Below are 21,436 nucleotides of genomic sequence, written 5' to 3' on the forward strand. Positions count from 1 at the left end.
TGAGGGTAGTGGTAGTACAACACTAAATAATGGAGAGTGTCTTCACTGAGAAGACGAGACAGTGTTTTCCTGTACCTTGGCCACTCTTACCAATGTTATTTGCCACAGATATACAGATGAGAATGAGGCCATGATGGTTGTTCCCTCATGTTGGTTTGCACAGCATGTGATGCAGGCCCACCCTGGCTACTATGTCCTCTAAGGGTTGGCCAGCTCAGAAGTGGTACTGGTGAGCCATTCTTGGTGGTCAGTATTGAATCTACCCATCCAGATTATTCTTTTGTGCTTTTGCTTCTCTCACTGTTTGCTCCAAACAGTGTTCAACATGGAGGAATAATGATTTGTTAGTTTAAGGTTGTAGATGGAAATCCACAGGCCGTTTCCTTGTCCTTGTTGACCATCATTTATGCTAGCCCATAGCTTAGCAGCTTATTGAATTCAATTTCACAACTTAGCTTAATAGAATTTCAATTCATCATCAAAAATACAAAAAAAAACTGCTAATGCCAGAAATCTGACACCAGGTCCTGACGAAGGGAGAGACCCGAAACATTGACTTGTCACTTCTCTCCACAGATGCTGTCCCTGATTTGCTGAGCGTTTCTAGCAAGATATGTTTTTATTGCAAATGATGATATTTGTTCCATGATAAATATCCTATGTCTGCGCAAACTTTCTGTCAGCATATCTTTTATAAGTTACTATGTCTACGTTTAGAATGGAAACTACCTATGTAAACTTAGTATTGCTGTAGATGCATCCTTCAGCCAGCCGGAGTATTGCACCACAACTACAAGTTTACAATGGCAGTTTTCAATATTTGTAATATTGTTGGCATCTGATACCTTTCATGTTTCTTCAGTTATGAAAGATTTGATAATCCTTACTATTACTAATTTCCTTTAAAGAAGGAATATACATAAAGAATATGTATGTTGTACAATAAAAAGTAACCAGATGCTCCTTTATCTTTTAATTTTTCAATATTTTCATTTTACAGGTCAGCCACCATCCACCCATCTCTGCCTGCCATTGTGAATCAAAGAAATTTGTCTTTTGTCAAGGTATACATACACTTAGTCTAATACTTTTTAAAACAGAAATTGAGATTTAATTTTCCACCTAGATAATTGAGGTGTGAAGTCAGTAGATTAGATATATTTCTGTGTAGGCAGAATAACTGTAAGAGCTATGGCACTGGATCACTGGAAATATTTTTGAGTTCTCAACTGAATGTTCATTTTTACACAAGCCTTCCCTTTTATTTTGCTGATTTGATTTTTTTTTCTATGGCCAGAATTTCACATCCTGTGGGCGGGCCCACGCCTGACCTGAACGGATGTGAAATCGCATGAGATGACAACAAGCGAGTGTCCCAATGTCAATGTGCACTCGCGCGATGTTTCGCTCAGCAGGCGCATGCGGCAGTCGGAAGCACACCCGCCAACAGTTAAGTGGGCAATTAAGCCATTAACAATGCAATCAGAGATTTTATGTAGCCCGTCCACATTTATGGTTTGTGGACAGGCTATTCTCACAGGCAGCATTCACACTTCTGCTCAAACTTTGATACCAGGACGGGATAAATAAAATAAAGAGAGATGTGTGGGTGCTGTTTGTTTATGAGGTATGCTTTCGGGTGCTTGATTGTGCAGTGTGAACATATTTTGCAGCATTTTTGTCGTGTCCTTTTGTCTGTGGAGGTCTGCAGTTCCCTAGGGCAACTGTCTACCTTCAGGGAGCTCTCTCGATGCACTCACACGCGCCCATGGTTACGTCAGTGCCTGCCCTCTTCCTGTCCCAACCCCGGCTGCGCTGAGCATTTCAGCACGCGTTTCACACTGGCTGGCCGCGTTGAGTGACGATTGCACCCAGTGGCCTATTTCCCGTCCGCTTCTGGGCATGTGCCCAACGACTGAAAAATTCAGGCCTCAGGATTTATAAAGTAACACAGTGATGAAGCATATGACTATTGGTGGCATCTGTTCTGGTGGTGTTCATAGAATCTGGAGCGCAGTTGCAATGTTAACCGCTAAACTGACTGTGCTTTAAAACTGCTGATCAGGTATTTTGTGCAAGGAAGTAGTCTAAATAGGCACATCCTATGATCAATTAAACTAATCTTGGTGTTGAATGTTTCTCCAGATATGTAGCTGATTGGTCCCTTTCCTTACTAAAAGGCCAAGTTATCTCCAGGTCATTTACTTGGATTGTTCTCCTGAAGTGTCATTTTTGAAGTTGCTTGAAAGCATTGGCTGCAAGACCTCTTTTTTGAATGTATCAATCATCAGATGTCTGAATGCATGCCTCGTGGGGAGCCAGATGCTGGGGCATGACTGAGAAAAAGTTCTTATTGTCACTGAAAGAATTTAGAAAGAAATTTATATAAGAACAATTTTGACAGTGGAGTATTTGTTTCTGGTTTGCTCCTGTTTCTTTAACCACAAATTAAATAAAAACATTTTTCACTTGAATACTACAGTTACTTAAATAAATATCTACATGCCTATTGGGGGAGTGTAGCTATTTACGTGTAATTCTTTCGGGTCACAAACTAAATTTACAAAATCCGGGGCAAAGAACAGCAAGCAGCACAGTCGGCAGTGGTAGATTCCTCATTATTTGAGTATGTCCAAGCTGTAAGTGATTTCAAAGGTCATACTTTGTACAGCTAAACCTACTCTTAAGGAATTTGATTATAATGGAGAGAAGGTGTGTGCTGCTGCCCCCAATCTCTCAGCTGCTTTTGCACGATTGCAGAGGGAAGGAGGATCCTAGACATCTGAGTAGCTTGGCAGCTGCAATGGATGACCAGTAAAGGGTGTTTCACTGTTTTCACCCTTTGCAGTCCACCAAGGGTTGCTAATCATGGCTTAAGCCATGATATTGCTAATGGGACAAAACAAAGAGGTAGGCCCCAAAAATTACCTCAGCCAGTACAGAGTTTGAATCTGTACAGATGCTGTTATTCTGCGCCACATTCTTACTCGACTAAGCTAACTGACCCCTTTCTTGTACAACTAATCTGTTTAAGGTTCGATGTTTTAGAGCAAGAGTTGAGAAATATATAAAACTTAAGAAAAATTCAAATCAATGTTCAAGTTTCCTTCTTTGCTAACATCATTGCAACAAACTAAATAGGTTCTGCTTAAACAAACTCCAGTTATTTTCACCGTTCCTAAATGGTGATCCTGGAGGTTTTCTTTGATAAATTCCTATCAATAGTGAATGAAGGGGAGGGGGGGGTGCGCGCAGGGAATAGGGCTTATTGTATGTAAATAGATAGTTTTACTGTCAACCATAAAATAGTATCTGGACATTGTGGGAATGGATGCATGCTAAGACTTGGTGACCTTTAGTAATTTTGCTTGTCAGTAACGGCTGTAGGAAATGCGATGAAATTAATCCCTGTGCATAGCAGAGAGCACAGGCCTTTTTGAAAAATGTTGACATAAAACAACCATAAATGTACAATGATTTCCTTGTAAATGTATTTTTTAATCGCTTTATTATGCTATTTCATAGATTGAAAGCCCAAGCTGGTCCCTGAAAGGATTAATATTGCATGATATTTTTGGCTTGATATCTTTTACTAACTTTTTTGTTTTTATACGTCCTTGGAAGCTTTTTAGTTACTTATGTACCAGGTTTGCCTGCACTGGGGATGAGTGGAGATGCATAGCCTTGCATGGAGAGCATGAGGGGATATTTAGGGTGGATGGGAGGAATAAAGTGGCATGGGTTGGCATAGAGAGGGCAGGAGGAGCGTGTGTCGGGGTGTGATTGCTCAAGGGCTGTTTTCTATTTTATTGTTTGTATTGTAACTGGAACCAAGTCCCAGAGCACTGAGGCAGGCCTTTTAAACAACCCACCTCTGTACCCAGCAGCCCCTGTGGCTGCCTCTGAACTATTTCCGGGACCAGAGGGATCTACTCTAGAGAACTAAACTACACCCCCCCGCCCCCCCCCCCCAGCCCAACAACCGACCCTGGAGAGTTTTCAGGTGCTTTCTCCCGAAACAGGCATGCCGAGCTGGGAAGTTTCCTGACTCTAGGATGAAAATCCAGCCCATAGAGCACAAAATTAGGGACATTATGTTAAAACTGGTTAGGCCTCAGGTGGAATATTATGTCTAGTTCTGGGCACCACAATTTAGGAAAGATGTCAAGATATTAGAGAGGATGTGGAGGAGATTTCCTCAGTACTAGCGATGGAAGACTTCAGTTAATTGAAAAGACAATAGAAATTGGGATTTTTCTTAGAGTAGACAGGGTTAGAGGAGATTTGATTGTGATGTTCAAAATTACGAAGGGTTTTGATGAGTACATAAGGAAAAACTGTTCCAAGTGCAGAAGCATTGGTAGCCAGAAAATAAAGATTTGAAGTGATTGGCAAAAGTACTGGAGGCAGCAGGAAAATAAAAGAGTTATGCAGTGAGTTGTTATAATCTGGACTATGCTTCTGAAAAGCAGATTAAATAACCTTAAGCAAAAGGAAATGAACAAATGCTTAAAGGGGGGAAATGTTGCACCATTCTATGATTCTAGGTACATGTGCAATGCCGATTTGAACTATCCAGCCATGACACCTGAGTTAGGATTGACACCGGCGCATTCTACTCCCAATGTTTCTTTATTATTAGAGTTCCTGTGACATTCCTTAGTGATTAAGCTGTTACAATGGAAAGCTTCTTAAGCATGAAACCAGTGGTGGGTGGAGGGGATGGATGGAGGGAGGGTTTCACTTAATCAGTTGAATCTTCACAAAGGAATTTTTAAGACAGTTAATCCATCATGTGCTGCAAGTACATAAATAAATACCTGCATACCATGAGATATGTAAAACTTTAAAAAAAAACAATTCTTATCTTTTCTAATTTACTAAATATTTTTCGGATAATACATTGGCCTAGATTTTCATCATGGTGGAGAGCATCTCTGTCATGGCAAAAATGGTAGAAGAGGTCCAAATCCAGAAGGTCCGTCCCCGAACACAACACCTATCATTTTCGTGGGGGCGGGAATGGGCCCAGGTTGGGATTTGCTTGTGCTCATATCGCAGAGGCAGCTGCTTCCCCTTGTGTGATTTTAGTGTGAGAGGCACCTGAAACCCCATGTGCACAGATTAGACCTGGTAAGAGCAGGTCTGAAATTTGTGGATTTCTTTTGGAGAGGCAAGGTACCCCTTTGAGTATAGTTCCAGGATGCCTGTGGAACAGGTAAAGTGCCCTTTGGGATTACTAAAATTAGGCATGAATGTGCATAAAAAATGCATAACCTCATTGGAATTGTGAAGCTCATTGGAACTGTCAAAAACAACTGTCAAAAATGTCATGATGAACTGTCAACAGGAGCTGTCAAATGTCTCAAGTTGAACTGTCAGAGGGAGCTGACCAGTTTTCAAGGCATTTAAAACACCTTTCCTTTAAATCTTTGAAAAAACTGGGATGTTAAAAAAGATGATTGCTTGCTATTTCACTCTGTCTGTTGACATAAGCCTTAGGGCTTCCATTACTGGATTAGTGCTGCATGGCTGATTTAAAATGGTCTATTATCACAGTCTGGTGGCTGCCATTTCAGTTTGATTGACAACTGAGTGGTAATGGACTACCAATGCTTATTTTTACAAGGGATTATGCAATTGAATGAAATGTTTGTTGTTGTTGTAAAGGATGGATGTAGTTGAAGGAATGCAAATGTAGTAAATGGGTTTTATGAATGAGTGTTTTTTTTAAAATAAAGCCTGGAATAGACACTTGGAACTTTATTTAATCTCAGCATCAGTCCTGAGGTCTACCCATGGCCGATATTGGGTGAGTTGGCATGGTAGTGGATGGGGGAGGCACGTGTTGGCATGAGGTGGCACTAAGTTGACTTAGGGGCTATAAAATGCCATGAGCGGTGAGTGGGGTGCATAGGTTGGTATATGAGCCATAAAGGGTCATAGGGCTAGGCAGAGGAACATAGGTCAGCATGGAGGTTATGAGGGGCCATGGGGGTGGACAGAGGGCATGAGGTGGCATGGGTTGGCATGGATGGAGTATGGGGAGTTTGGAGGCTGAGGGGGGGGGTGTGCGAGGTAAGGGCTGGAGGACTGTTTTATGTTTTTCAATTTTTATTAAACTTTGACACAGTGCCAAGAGCACTGAGGTTGGCCTTCTGCCCAGCCTGCCTCCGCACCCAGCAACTTTCGCATTTGTTCCAGGGTCAGCTCGCCCGTCTCCCAGGGAACATGCCACCACGGAACAAAAACCTGACATTCATTCATTTTTAGAAGTCAGGCTTGCAGAAACATGAATTGTCCTGAATCTGTGCACCCGACAAATGGGCGAAAATCTAGGCCATTGTGTTACTAAAAGTTTCTGCAAGAGTAGAAATATTTGAATTTTAATCTTTTAATCAGAATCTGCCTTCAAAGTTAAATAGCAGGTTGTTTCAGTTTCTGAAGAATTGCAAATGTTACTGAACACTGCGCAAAACTTTATATACTTAAAAAAATTCAACTTTTTTTTAAGGATGTCAACTATATAAGTGGCCAATGATATCACTGTATAATATTGGATCAGATTTTGTTGTACCAGGCATCTGCCATTAATTGGACTTCTGTCCTGCTGCTTTCAGCTCAAAACATTTTTGTCTACCAAGCTGCTGTAAGTTTGAACTGATAATGTTGCAGCGAGGGAAATAGGGCATCTGGGATCTGAGTGAACAGAGAACCAAAAGAATACCTTCTCAATCAATCAGATTAAAGGATTGGGAAATAAACAATTCCATAACTAAAAAGGAAGTATAATTTAGCGTGGGTAAATTAAAGGCCAAAACAGGTACAGAAAAAGAGGGAAAGAAGGATTGGACTAAAAAAGAGACAAAGAAAGGTTTTTTAAAAATGTTTTACATTTTCAAAATCTTCAACATTGAGTAGTTGAAGGAATGAGACTTCACACTTACAATAATGAATTTTCAGTGCCAGACAGATTGATTAGCAGTAATTAACAATTATCACATAGCTAAAAGGGTACTTACACTTGTCTCAAAATTAAGCCTTGTGATTATAAATTTACTTCCTGTCTACTGTGCCAATACTGCAATTTCACAATGTTCAATGCACATTGAGGTAGACAGCAAAATGCCATTTTTGCAAAACTAATGGTGGAACTATGCAGTCAGACAACTTTTGATTATTGACATTTAACTGTATGTCCACTCCTCACTTGAAGTTACTGTACCATTTATGCTTAAATAATAACATGCGCCATTAATCTCATTGTTACTTTGACAGCAAACTCTGGCTCAGTCTTCCAATCAGTGGTGACAGTGGGCTATGAATTTCTTTTCAAGTTCCTTATATATAAGTATGGTCACAAACAAATATCTTGTTTAGCATAAAATTAATATGCAGTGATGTGTATCTATAAGAAAACAAATGCTGTGAATTTTAATTATCATATTTACCATTGTTTTCAGACATCAGATGGAAGAATAAATTTTGGGGAAAATCTATGGAAATACTTCCAATAGGAAGAGTGAATGTCATACTACCTAAGTGAGTTTCATATTTCTTAGTTTATTTAAATGTTTAGCCATGTGGCACATACAGCAAACTGCTTTTCAGTGTTTAATGGTCACCTGCTCAAATTGTGATGTCTGTTAGCTTAATGTGTACTTTTTATGGAATTTCAGTCTGTGTATACTAAGCGTACTTTATCATCTTAATCTGTTTGAAAAATTGAGTTTTGTTATTTAACAGTCCCTATTCTTAAAACTTCTAATTTTACTCTGTATTTTAATATAACTGGAAGAATTCAATGAGGATGGATAACTAACCATGGCATAGTGGTAAAGAGGACTATCCTAGTGGGCAAAGAAAAAGAAATGAGTTAGTAGGGCATAGTATATTCAGGTGAACAGACACTATTCTCTGCAATTGCAACAGAGAGTTCCAAATATTATGTTGCCTGACTGGTGCCAGAGTTAAGGATGTGTTGTCACAAGAGAAGACCCTGGAGGGGGAGGATCCAGTTATTATGGTCCATGTAACATATTAGCATGGATAGAAGTTTGGCTGGCTGGCAGAAAACAAACTACACATAAATGGATCTTTGTCTGATTGGTAGGATGTAATGAGTGAAGTCCCACAGGGTCTGTGCTGGGGCCTCAACTTTTTACAGTTTACATCAATAACTTAGATGACGGGAGCAAAGGCATGGTAGCTAAATTTGCAGAAGACACAAAGATGGGTAGGAAAGTATGTTGTGAGGAAGACTTGAGGTTGCAGATGGATAAGATAGGTTGATTGAGTGGGCAAAAATCTGGCAGATGGAGTATAATGTGGGAAAATGTGAAGTTCATTTTGCAGAAAGAATAAAAAAGCAGAATATTACTTAAACGGAGAACGACTACAGAACTCTGAGGTGCAGAGGGATCTAGGTGTTCTAGTGCATGAGTCACAAAAGGTTAATATGCAGGCACAGCATGATATCAAGAAGGCTAATGGAATGCTATCCTTTATTACGAGAGGAATTGAACATAAATGTAAGGATGTTATGCTTCAATTATACAGGGCATTGGTGAGACCATATCTCGAATACTGTTTGCAGCTTTAGTTTCCTTGTTTAAGGAAGGATGTAAATGTGATGGAGGTGGTTCCGAGGAGGTTTACTAGATTGATACCTGGAATGAGCAGGTTGTCTTATGAGGATAGGTTAGACAAGCTGCATTTGTTTCCACTGGAGTTTAGAAGAGTGAAGAGTGACTTGATTGAACTATATAGGATCCTGAATGGTCTTGACAAGATGGACTTGGAAAGGATGTTTCCTTTGTGGGTGAGTCCAGAACTAGGAGGGCACTGTTTTAAAATTAGGAGTTGCTCTTATAGGACAGATATGAGGAGAAATGTTTTCTCTGAGGGATGTGTGACTTTGGAACTCTGCCTCAGAAGGCATTGGAAGAAGGGTCATTGAATATTTTTAAGGCAGAGGTACATAGGTTCTTGTTAAGCAAGGGAATCCAAGGATATTTGGGGTAGGTGGGATTATGGAACTCGAAACTCAAGCAGATCAGCCGTGGTCTTATTGAATGGTGGAGCAGGCTGGAGGGGCCGAATGGCCTACTTCTGCTCCTATTTCATATGTTCATAGTAGGAATTAACAGCATAGATGTAACCAAGAATAAGGTTCTGCAGCAAAGGAAGTTTGAGGAACTGGGATGTAAATTAATAAGCAGAATCTTAAAATTTATAATCTTGGGATTATTAGCTAAACCACGTGCAAATTGGCAAAGGATCAAACAGATCAGAGTTAAATGAATGGCTCAAATGGTGGTGTGGGAGGAGGGGGTTTTGATGCATGGGGCACAGGCATCAGTAGCGGGGGGAAAAATAGAGCTAATCCATTGGTTCAGTGTCGTAGCAAACTAGAGATATACTTAAACGTTTAAATTAAAAAGGAGGGATGGGCCAGGTGAGGAGAAATTTAGAAATCTGAAGAGAAACATCAGAACAATGTAGTGATTTGAGTAAAGATAAGCAGAATGTGACAGGAAGGGACAGAGGGCTAGAAAAATTTTTCTGTAGCACTGCCTCAAGCAGCGCAACAGAGGCTACCTCAGCTTCCTGGGGCACAATGCATCGCTGGTCGCTTCCTGCATGGCATTGCTACATTAGAATGGCGCACAGGCGGGTTCCCTGTATGCACCCACAGACCTTGGATGTCAGTCAGCCAAACTGGATGATAGAATGTCAGAATCTCAAACTTGGTCAGTACATGTGCAGGCTGTGTCTTTGTTAATTAATCATGAAACAACAAGTGCTGTGAAGCAAGATGGGCCCTGTTTGGGGGCTACTTAAAGAACCACTCAATAAATTGCAGGTGAAGTGTTCTTGACTTAGCTTTGCTAAGGCAAGGTTTGTGTAAGCTCTGTGAGTTACTGGAGCTATTTTCAGACACAGTAAGGCAGCAAATATTAGTAACGTAGGCGTGGGGCAGTTGTTACAGTGCCCCTCGGTCTGAAACATGAGCAGAATGTGGAGAGGAGGAGGCAGAAGGAGGGCTTTCCATTGAAGACCCACTGAAGGTGTTCCAGAGCACCATTACTACTTAGCCAGGAGCAGTGCCTGAGAAGGCTGCAGCTTTCCAAGGAGGTTGCCATGCAGTTGCGCCACCTACTTCACACTGACCTGGAACCTCAAATCAGAACGAGGACATTTCTCTTAATGGCTGTGAGGTCATCGTTACACTTGCATTCTATGCCTATGGAACCTTCCAGGTGGGAGCAGGTGACATCAGTGACATCTCTCAGTTCACTGTTCATAGATGTATCTGGAAGGTGACAGAGGCACTATCAGCGGGGAAAGGGGATTTCATCCTCTTCATCCTGAGGAAGGAACAGTAAGATGAAAGGTCACGTGTATTTGCTAAGATAGCTGCTTTCCAGTGGTGCAGGGCATTATTGATTGCTTACACGTTGCCCATCAGCTCTCTCATATCAACAGGGAGTGATACCACAATGACAAGGACTACCACCCTCTGATGTGCAGTTGGTGTGTGACCACATCAAGAAATTCATCTCAGCGAATGCCTGCTATCTGGGCAATACCCACAATGCATTTATCCTGTACCAGTCCATACAACTTACTGTCTTTGAGCTGCTAAGATACAGCAATCGATGGTTACTTGGCAACAGGGGTTACCTCTTGAGACTTGGATGACCCAACTGCTATTCCATCACTCAAGTCAGAAGCCTCCAAAGAGAGTAATAGAGCAAGCCACCTGCTTCCTCAAGCAACAGTTTTGCTGCTTAGTTGGCTCAGGGAATCCCTGCAGTGCACTCCTGAGAGGTTCTCCATGTATGTTGGTGGCGTGATGCGTCCAACACTACCTAGCCCAGCCACTTCTTTCTAGGATCCACAGGCCACCTCAGGAGGAGGGAGGGAGGTGACCATAATCCACACTCTGCAGTGCATAGAGCAAGAGGGAGCATATTGTGAGGCGTTGCTTCAGTTAGAAAGAGCATGCCCACCTCATGTGGATCTGCCATTCCCCAGCTTCACATCCATATCAGACCCACCATCACAAAGTCTTGTTGTTTTTTCCCTCCCTCCTCGTTCTTTTTCACTTGCAAATAAAATAATTTTGCTGCTACACTTGTAACATTAATTCCACAAAATCATGTGGTCACCTAAAGGAAGTGGGGTGTTTGTATATTGTGTTTTGGTTGTAAATTGTCATCACTTTAAGAGATGAAGTTGACTTTCAAAAGGAACTGTTTTAATTTTAAACACCTCAGTTAAGCCACCACGCGACCTCCTCATTTCCAAGGAAAACAGCTTTTTAAAAATTCATTCCTGGGATGTGGACGTCACTGGCTAGTCCAGCATTTATTGCCCAGAGGGAATTTAAGAGTCAACCATATTGCTGTAGGTCTGGAGCCACATGTAGGCCAGATAAGGACAGCAGATTCCCTTCCCTAAAGCAAGGACATTAATGAACCAGATGGGTTTTTACAACAATTGGCAATGGTTTCATGGTCGTCATCAGATGATTAATTGAATTTGATTGGTGGGATTCGAACCCAGGTCCCCAAAACATTACCCTGGGTCTCTGGAATACCAGTCCAGTGACAGTACCACTATGCCACCACCTCCCCATAAACACAATAAACTCCAGCCTATTCAATCTTTCCTCATAGTTAAAATTTTCCAATCAAGGCAACATCGTAAATACCTTCTCAATGCAACCGCTTTCCTGTAATATGGTGAATAGTACTGTACAACAGTAATCAAGTTGTGGCGCAGTTAGTGTTGTACAGAGTTCTAGAATAAACTCCCTGCTCTTATATTCAATGCCTTGACTGATAAAGGAAAGCATGCCATATGCCTTCCTAACCACCCTATTGATCTGTCCTGCTATCTTTAAAGATCTTTGGACATACACTCCATGTTCTTTCATGCTACTCAGTATCCTCTCATTTATTGTGTGTTTCCTTCCCTTTTTGCACCACATAAAATGTATTAATTCAGATTTCTCTGGATTGAATTCCACTTTACACTTTGCTGCCCAAATGATCAGATGATCTGTATCTTTCTGTAGTCTAAAGCTTTGCTCCTGTCAGCCAAATGGAAAATGTTTGTATCAACTGCAAACTTCTTTATCGTAACCCCTACATTTCAGATATTGCCCACCCACCCCTGTGGGTGTTTTGTCACATATCAAGAAAACAAAGAAACTAATCACCTTTCTGCATTCCCTTAGTGTCTGTCCTGTGGGTGTCCTTGCCTGACCCAGGGCTGAAATCTCCGGTCGGCGAGTGGGGGCGGGGCCCTTTTGCCGATGCATAAAATGACATGTGGTGACGTTGGGTGGGCATCCCGAGGTCACAGCGCGAGATTTAGATTTTCAGTTCGGCAGCTCTGCACCCACCGAACTGTCAAAGGCCTATTAAAGCCTGTTAAAAATTTAAACAATTAAATGAGCTGCCCGTCCAACCTTAAGGTTGGCGGACAATTGAAGAGCCCAGGCAGCATTTGCATTTTTCATGGAACCTCGTCCACGGGCAGGATGAGGTTTCATGAAATGTTTAAAAATTCAATGAAAAAAATTTTTTTTTTAATCATTGATACTTTCCAGCTCATGTGACACTGTCACATGAGGGGACATGTTTTAGAAGTTTTCAAATACTTTATTTAGAAATTTTAAACTTAAATACATCTCTTTGAGGCACCTTTGTGCCTCAGGGAGATTTCTGCGCTCTGCACAAAAGAGCGCAGGCCCCGACTCAGGGAATCCTCCCCCCACCCGCCCGCGCAAGGAGCGCTCAGCACTTCTGGGCGAGTGTCACGCTGGGTGGGCCTTAATTGGCCCGCCCACATAAAATGGCGGCGATCACCTGATCGGGTGCATTGATCGAGTTCGTGCTTGCTCCTGCCTGCCCCCGCACAACCCCACTGATGGGATTCAAAATTTAGCCCCTAGTGTCCTTATGCCATTGCAACCCCTGTGGCTACAGCAACACAAAAGAAAAATACTGCTGATGTTAGAAATCTGAAATAAAAACAGAAAATGTTAGAAATACTCAGCCTGACAGATCTGTGGAGAGAGAAACAAAAATTAAGCTTTCAGGTCTGTGACCTTTCCTCAGAGTAGGGAAAAGTTAGAGGTTTTGAGGAAGTGAAAGGAGAATGTGGGAAAAAAGAACAAAAGGGAAAGTATGATGGGGTGAAATGACAAAAGGTTCATGATGCAGACCAAAGTGAGTAGTAATGGGACAAGTAAAGAAATGAAATGTGTCTAGAGAAGGTGTGAATCTGAAGGTATTAATATGGGAAGTGATAAGCAAGTGGTGACAGGAAGGGACAGAGTGTACAAATCTAAAGGTAAATCATTGGGTAAGGCTAGAGGTTACAAAAATAATAAAAGGACAAAACTAAAGTATTCAAAACAAAACAGATGAACTGAAAGTGCAAATAAAAATGATTAAGTACAATCTGATAGCTATCACAGAGACATGGCTACAGGATGATATGGATTGGGACTTAAGAAGGACAGGAATCTGGGAAAAAGGTGGAGGGCTGGCTCTGTTAATTAATGACGGCATTAGCACAATAGAGAGGGGTGACCTACTTCAGGAAACCAGGATGTCGATGTGGTTTGGGTAAAGATGAGTAATGATAAAGGCAAGAAGTCACTTGTAGGAGTGGTTTACAAGCACCCTAACAATAAACATATGGTAGGACAGGGTAGAAAGGAAGAAATAATGGGAGCTTGTCAGAAGGTACAGTGATAATCATGGGGATTTTAATCTACATATAGACTGGAAAAATCACATGGGCAAAGGTAGCCAAGATGAAGAATTCATCGAATGTTTTCAGGATAACTCCTTAGAACACCAACTAGAGAACTGCCTATACTAGACCTGGCATTGTGCAATGAGGTAGGATTAATTAAATACCTCGTAGTGAAGGCACTCCTAGGTTGCAACAATTATAATATGATTGAATTTTATATTCAGTTTGAGAGAGAGAAGAGTAGGTCTAAAACCAGTATTTTAAACTTAAATAAGGGCAGTTATATGGGACGAAAGCAGAGCTAGCTAAAGTGAACTGGCAAATTAGGTTAACGGATAGGTCAGTAGAGGTGTGTGGCAGACATTTAAGGGGATATTTCAGAATACACAATTGATACATTCTGATGAGAAAGAAAAACTTCAAGGAGAGGACCCACCATCCATGGTTAACTAAAAACATTAAAGATAGTACCAAACTTAAAGAAAAAGCATATAATTGTGCCAAGGCTGGTGACAGGTCAGAAGATTTGACAGAATATAAAAAACAGCAAAGAATGACTATAAGATTAATAAGGAAGGAAAAATTAGACTACAAGAGAAAGCCATATAGAAATATTAAGATAGATAGTAAAAGTTTCTGTACATATTTTAAAAAGAAGAGATAAGAAAGTGACCGTTGTCCTATAGAAAATGAGCCTAGGGAATTAATAATGGAAAATAAGGAAATGTTAGATGAATTGAACAGTTATTTTGCATCGATCTCCACTATAGAATATACAAGTAACGTCCCAGAAATAGCTGTATATCAGGAAATGGAAAGGAGGGAGGAACTCAGAAAATTGCAATCACCAGGGAAGTAGTACTGAGCAAATTGTTAGAGCTGTGGGCTGACAAGTCTCTGGTCCTGATGGACTTCACCTCAAGGTGTTTTAAAAAAAAAAGTAGCCAGATAGTTAATGCATTGGTTTTAATTTTTCAAAATTCCCTTGATTTGGGGAATGTTCCATTAGATTGGAAAATAGCAAATATAACTCCTTTATTCCAAAAGGGAAGGAGACAGAAAGCAGGAAACTACAGGCCAGTTAGCTTAACATCTGTCATGGGGAAAATGTTAGAAGCTATTATGAAAGATGTTATAGCAGTCACTTAGAATAATTCAGGTTAATCAGGCAGAGCTAACATGGTTTTGTGAAAGGTAAATCTTGTTTAACTAAATTATTGGAGTTCTTTGAAGAAATATCATGTGCTGTGGATAAAGGGGAATTGGTAGATGTACTGTACTTAGATTTCCAGAAAGCTTTTGATAAGGTGCCACATCAAAGGTTATTGTGAAAAATAAAAGCTCATGGTGTAGGAGGTAACATATTGGCATGGACAGGAGATTATCTAGCTAAAAGCAAACAGAAGGTAGCCATAAATGGGACTTTTTTCTGGTTCGCAGGATGTAATGAGTGGTGTGCCACAGGGACTGTTGCTGGGGCTCAACATTTTACGATTTATATAAATGACTTTGATGAAGGGACCAAAGGTGTGGTAGCTAAATTTGCTTATGACATAAAGATAGAGAGGAAAGTAAGTTGTGAAGAAGACATAAGGAGGCTACAAAGGGATATAGATAAAGTGAGTGGGCAAAGATCTGACAAATGGAATATAATGTGGGAAAATGTGAAATTGTCTATTTTGGCAAGATGAGTAATAAAAAAAAACCAAATTATCTAAATGGTGAGAGATTGCAGAGTTCTGAGATGCAGAATGTCCTAGTGTATGAATCACAAAAGGTTAGTATGCAGCTCTGGCAAGTAATTTGGAAAGCTAATAGAATGTTAGCGTTTATTATGAGCAGAATTGAATACAAAAGTAGGGCGGTTATGCTTCAGTTATGCAGGACATTGGTGAGACCACACCTGGATTACTGTATTTTGATCTCTTTATTTAAAGAAGGATGTAAATACATTGGAAGCAGTTTAGAGAAGTTTTACTAGACTAATACCTGAAATGGGCAGGTTGTCTTATGAGGAAAGGTTGGACAGGCTAGGCTTGTATCTGGTGGAGTTTAGAAGAGGAAGAGGCAACTTACATAGAAACTAGAAGCAGAAGCAGGAGTAGGCCATTCGGTCCTTCGAGCCTGCTCCACCATTCATTATGATCATGGCTGATCATCCAGCTCAATAGCCTGCTCCCGCTTTTTCCCCATACCCTTTGATCCCTTTCGCCCCAAGTGCTATATCTAACTCCTTGTTCAAAGTATACAATGTTTTGGTCTCAACTACTTTCTATGGTAATGAATTCCACAGGGTCACCAATCTCTGGGTGAAGAAATTTCTCCTCATCTCAGTCCTAAATGGTCTATTGTATCCTCACACTGTGGCTCCTGGTTCTGTACTCCCCCACCATCGGGAACATCCTTCCTGAATCCGTCCTGTCTAGTCCTTTTAGAATTTTTTAGGTTTCTATGAGATCCCTCCTCATTCTTCTGAACTCCAGCGAATATAATCCTAATCGACTCAATCTCTCCTCATATGTCAGTCCCGCCATCCCAGGAATCAGTCAGGCAAACCTTCGCTGCACTCCCTCTATAGCAAGTACATCCTTCCTCATATAAGGAGACCAAAACTGCACACAATATTCCAGGTGTGGTCTCACCAAGGCCCTGTACAATTGCAGCAAGACATCCCTGTTTCTGTACTCGAACCCTCTGGCTATGAAGGCCAACATACCATTTGCTTTCTTTACCACCTGCTGCACCTGCATGCTTACTTTCAGCGACTGGTGTATGAGGACACCCAGGTCTTGTTGCCCATTCCCCTCTCTCAATTTATAGCCATTAGATAATAATCTGTCTTCCTGTTTTTGCTACCAAAGTGGATAACCTCACATTTATCCACATTAAACTGCATCCGCCATGCATTTGCCCACTCACTCAGCTTGTCCAAATCACACTGAAGCATCCTTGCATCCTCCTCACAGCTCACCTTCCCACCCAGCTTCGTGTCATCTGCAAATTTGGAGATATTACATTTAATTCCCTCATCTAAATCTTTTATATATATTGTGAATAATTGGGGTCCCAGCACCAATCCCTGTGGTACCCCACTAGTCACTAGTCTGCCATTCGGAAAAAGACCCGTTTATTCCTACTTTTTGTTTCCTGTCTGCCAACCAGTTTTCTATCCATCTCAGTACACTACCCCCAATCCCATGTGCTTTAATTTTACACGCCAATCTCTTATGTGGGACTTTGTCAAAAACCTTCTGAAAGTCCAAATAAACCACATCCACTGGCTACCCCTCATCAACTCTACTAGTTACATCCTTGAAAAATTCCAGTAGATTTGTCGACCTTGATTTCCCTTTCATAAATCCATGCTAACTCTGTCTGATTCTGCCACTATTTTCCACGTGCTCAGCTATTAAATCTTTTATAAAGAACTCTAGAACTTTCCCCACTACCGACGTCAGGCTGACTGGTCTATAATTCCCTGTTTTCTCTCTGCCTGCCTTTTTAAATAGTGGGGTTACATTAGCTACCCTCCAATCTGTAGGAACTGTTCCAGAGTCTATAGAATCTCAGAAGATGACCACCAATGCATCCACTATTTCTAGGGCCACTTCCTTAAGTACTCTGGGATGTAGATTATCAGGCCCCGAGTCCAAAAGGTAATTAAATGCCCAGTCAAAAGATGCAGTGCTGCTTCTCAATCTTGCATTCAGTTTCATTGAAGTATTACAGGAAGCAGAGTATAAAAAAGTCAGAATGGATCATTTCCTTCCTGGGATTAATGACCAGAACTGTATGCAGTACTCTTAGCTGAGATCTAACTAATGCTTTATAGAGTCCTGGCATGATCTTCCTGCACTTGTATTCTAGGCCTCGATCAATTGAACTTGTAAAGGCAAAGTAAGCAAAAAGGAAGAGGGTAGTGAAGTCTCTTAGAGGCTGAGACGGGAAAAATGGTAATGGGGAGCAAGGAAATGGCAGAGATAATAAAAATAAATTTTGTATCTGTCTTCACAGTAGAAGGCATAAAATGCATACCAAAATAATGGCAACTAAAGGGCTGATGAGAGTGAGAAACTTAACATAATTAATATCAGTAGAGGAAATGTACTAGAGCAATGGGACTAAAAGCTGACAAATCCCCTGGACCTAATGGTCTACATCCCAAGGTTCTAAAAGACACAGCTGCAGATATGGTGGATGCACTAGTTATAATCTTCCAAAATTACCTAGACCTGGAATGCTGCCAGTGGATTGAAATTAGCAAGTGTAACACTGCCAATCACGAAAGGAGGGAGAAAGTAAATGGGGAACTACAGGCCAGTTAACCTGACACCAGTCATCGAGAAAATGCTGTAATCCGTTATTTAAAGGGTTGTTTACGAGGCACTTAGAAAATCATAAGATGATTAGGTGGAGACAACATGACTTTATAAATGGGGAAATCATGTCTAATAAATTTCTGAGTTTATTATGGATGTAACTAGCAAGGTAAATAAAGGGGAACCAGTGGATGTAGTATATTTGGATTTTCAAAAGGCATTTGACAAAATGCCACATAAAGGGTCATTATGCAAGATAAGGGCTCATGGGGTTGGGTATAATTATATTAGCACGTGTAGATGATTGATTAACAAACAGAAATAGAAAGATGGAGAAAAAGGGGCATTTTCATACAATAACTGGAGGGGTGCTACAAGGTTCAGTGCTGGGGCCTTAGTTATTTGCAATCTATGTTAATGGCTTAGATGAAGGAACTGAGAGTAATGTATCCAGGTTTGCTGACAACACAGAGCTAGATGGGAATGGTATCTGTAAGGAGGATGCAAAGAGGCTGCAAAGGGATAGGTTAAGTGAGTGGGCAGTAAGGTGTTGATTGGAGTCAAATGTGAGGTTATTCACTTTGGTAGGAGAATAGAAAATTATATCTTTCAAATGACAAGAAACTTTTAAATGTCAGCGTTCAGAGGGATTTGCATATTCTTTCACAAGAAACAGAAAGCTAACATGCAGGTACAGCAAACAATAGGGAAGGCAAATGATATATTGACCTTTATTGCAAGAAAAAGGAAGACTTGCTACAATTGTACCGAGCTTTTGTGACACCACACACTGTGCAGTTTTGGTATCCTTATCTGACAAAAGATGTGCACTGTATTGATTCATGGGATGAGAGTGTTGTCATACGATGAGAGATTGAGTAGAGTGTACCCATGATCTCTGGACTTAAGAAGAATGAGAGGTGATCTCAGTGAGAGGTATAAGATTCTGAGGTGCTTGACAGGATAGATTATGAGAAGGTTGGAAAGCCTATTATTAGATAAACTGGGATGGCAATAGTGTAAAGGTTAGAGAGTAAGAAGAGTTTCTGAAGAGTGTTGAGGAGAATTTTCTTGATCAGTATGTTTCCAGTCCAAAAAGGAAGGAGGCATTGCTGGATCTGGTTCTGGGCAATGAGGTGGGTCAGGTGAATCAAATGTCAGTGGAGTAATATTTGGGGAACAGTGATCATAGTATCATAAGGTTTAGATTCAGCATGGAAAAAGATAAGGAGCAATTTAACAAAAACACTTAATTGGAGGAGGAGAAATTTCAGTGGGTTGAGAGTACTGAACTGAAATGAAAGATTGTCGGACAAAGCTGTAACAGAACAATGGGCTGCCCTTAAAGAAGAGATGGTTCAGGTACAGTTGAGGTACATTCCCACAAGGGGGAAAGGTAGGGCAACCAAAGCCAGAGCTCCCTGGATGACAAAACAGACAGTGAATAAGATGAAAACAAAAAAGGGTGAATCTCAGGTGTTATGCTGATAATACAATGAGAACCAGGCTGACTATGAGAAATACAGAGAGACAGTGGTAAAGGAAATGAGAGGCAAATAAAGGAAATGAGAGGCAAAGAGAGAGATTATGAGAAAAGGTTGGCAATTAACTTAAAAGGGAATCCAAAGATCTTCTATAGGCACATAAATAGTAAAAGAAGCAAAGGAGGGCCTGGCCCTGCTGACCTGGTCCTCTACTGTAAGTACTGAAGCAAAATAATTATTTGGTATGTCCACCTTTTCCTTATTTTCATTGACAATATCACCGTTTTCACAGGCCACATTTCTTCTGAGCACCCTCTTTTTTCCTAATGTAATTGTAAACACTTCTGCATTGATTTTATCTCTTGCAACTTTCTTTTCAGACTCCCTTTTTATAGCTTTTACCATTTGTTTTGTCACCCTAATCACTTCAACTAGAGAAACACATCTGTATTATATCTCCTATTATCTTTGCTACCAGCTAAATATAGTTGTATAATTGCAGAATAATTACTTGATATTTTAGATATGGAGATCATTTTGAATGGAACAAAGTTACCACCTGTATACACAACATCCTTAGCGGGCGTCGTTGGATAGAACACTATGGAGAAATCACCATTAGAAACACAAAGAACAATGCATGCATTTGTAAACTGACCTTCATTAAGGTAAGTACAAATCAATTTGCCTTATTATAAATAGACTATTCTTGACTGTATGCAAAAAGCAATTGTGTTATCCTATGGAACTTGCCTGTGAAGATGTTTCTCGAGAGTGCCTTTTAATCTTAACTATTCAATTTAGATCTATTGCATAATAACATTAAATTTATAGAATTATAAATTGCATTTTGGTTTTGATATTAAAAGTGCTTTGCTTGATCTAAGCTAAGTATGAGGCTGCATTATGCTGATATCTGCTCACTACTGGTGTAATATGGCAAGTCCTACACACTAAGGAAGCAATAATGGAAAATGATTAGATAGGAGAGGACTAAATAGAGTTAACCACAGAAGCACAACTACTGTATAATAATGGCACCTTAATACATTTTCCTGCAGTATTTTTGTTTATTTTGTGTATATATTGTCTTCTAGTCCATACTGGCTTCCTTCACTATCTTATTTCCTTTTCTCACTTTATCGTTTATATAAAATAAAATATTCTGATTCTGAAATTTTATCAAACCTACTTAGTGTTTTCAAGAATAGTGCTTCAGCATTGGAATTATTGATACTTATTGTGCACCATTAACATATGTTTGAAGCATTTTACATATTAATAAATTTCCCTTTGCTTTGAAGTGGCAAAATAAAAGAAACCTATTTGAAATATGCAGAAGAAAATTTGTTGCCTTATTTTAAAAATGGAACATCATGAATATTAAATGGATCAGTATGTAGCTATCAAAGAAATCATATTTCTTCTTTCTGTTTGCAAAGGGAAATTACTGGAACTCAAACGTAAATGAAGTCCAAGGACTTGTGATGGATCAGGAAGGGAAGATAGTACGTCGACTCTTTGGCAAGTGGCATGAAGGGCTGTATTGTGGAGTTGCACCCTCTGCCAAATGCACTTGGAGACCAGGTGAATTCACTGATGAATGATATATCATTGTGCAAGTTTTCGAGTATAATATACAGAGTGTGAACTGATTATTCTTCCCTTCTCATTCTATATTCTAACTGCTTATTCAACTGTCATACCATGCAAAACCTTTTCCCCAATTTCATGTTGGCTGTATCCGAACTTGTTTTGGTAGAAGCTGAGGTGAAAATTGAAATTGGGGAAAAGGTTTTGCATGGCATGACAGGTGAATAAGCAGTTAGAAAATAGAATGAGAAGGGAAGAATA

The 21,436-nt window shown here is 40.3% G+C and overlaps 1 protein-coding gene across 3 annotated transcripts in view; it reads left to right on the plus strand.

Annotated features, from left to right (window-relative positions):
* osbpl6 (oxysterol binding protein-like 6) overlaps positions 1-21,436 on the plus strand; it is a 172,007-nt gene that overhangs the window by 140,015 nt on the left and 10,556 nt on the right. For all 3 annotated transcript variants that reach the window (XM_041201528.1, XM_041201531.1, XM_041201530.1), the window contains 4 exons: positions 1,001-1,064; positions 7,464-7,542; positions 20,106-20,250; positions 21,025-21,169. In XM_041201528.1, the coding sequence (XP_041057462.1) occupies positions 1,001-1,064; positions 7,464-7,542; positions 20,106-20,250; positions 21,025-21,169 (433 nt within the window). The remainder of the gene's footprint in view (positions 1-1,000; positions 1,065-7,463; positions 7,543-20,105; positions 20,251-21,024; positions 21,170-21,436) is intronic.

Source organism: Carcharodon carcharias, chromosome 12, assembly GCF_017639515.1.
Source record: "Carcharodon carcharias isolate sCarCar2 chromosome 12, sCarCar2.pri, whole genome shotgun sequence".
Lineage (NCBI taxonomy): Eukaryota > Metazoa > Chordata > Chondrichthyes > Lamniformes > Lamnidae > Carcharodon > Carcharodon carcharias.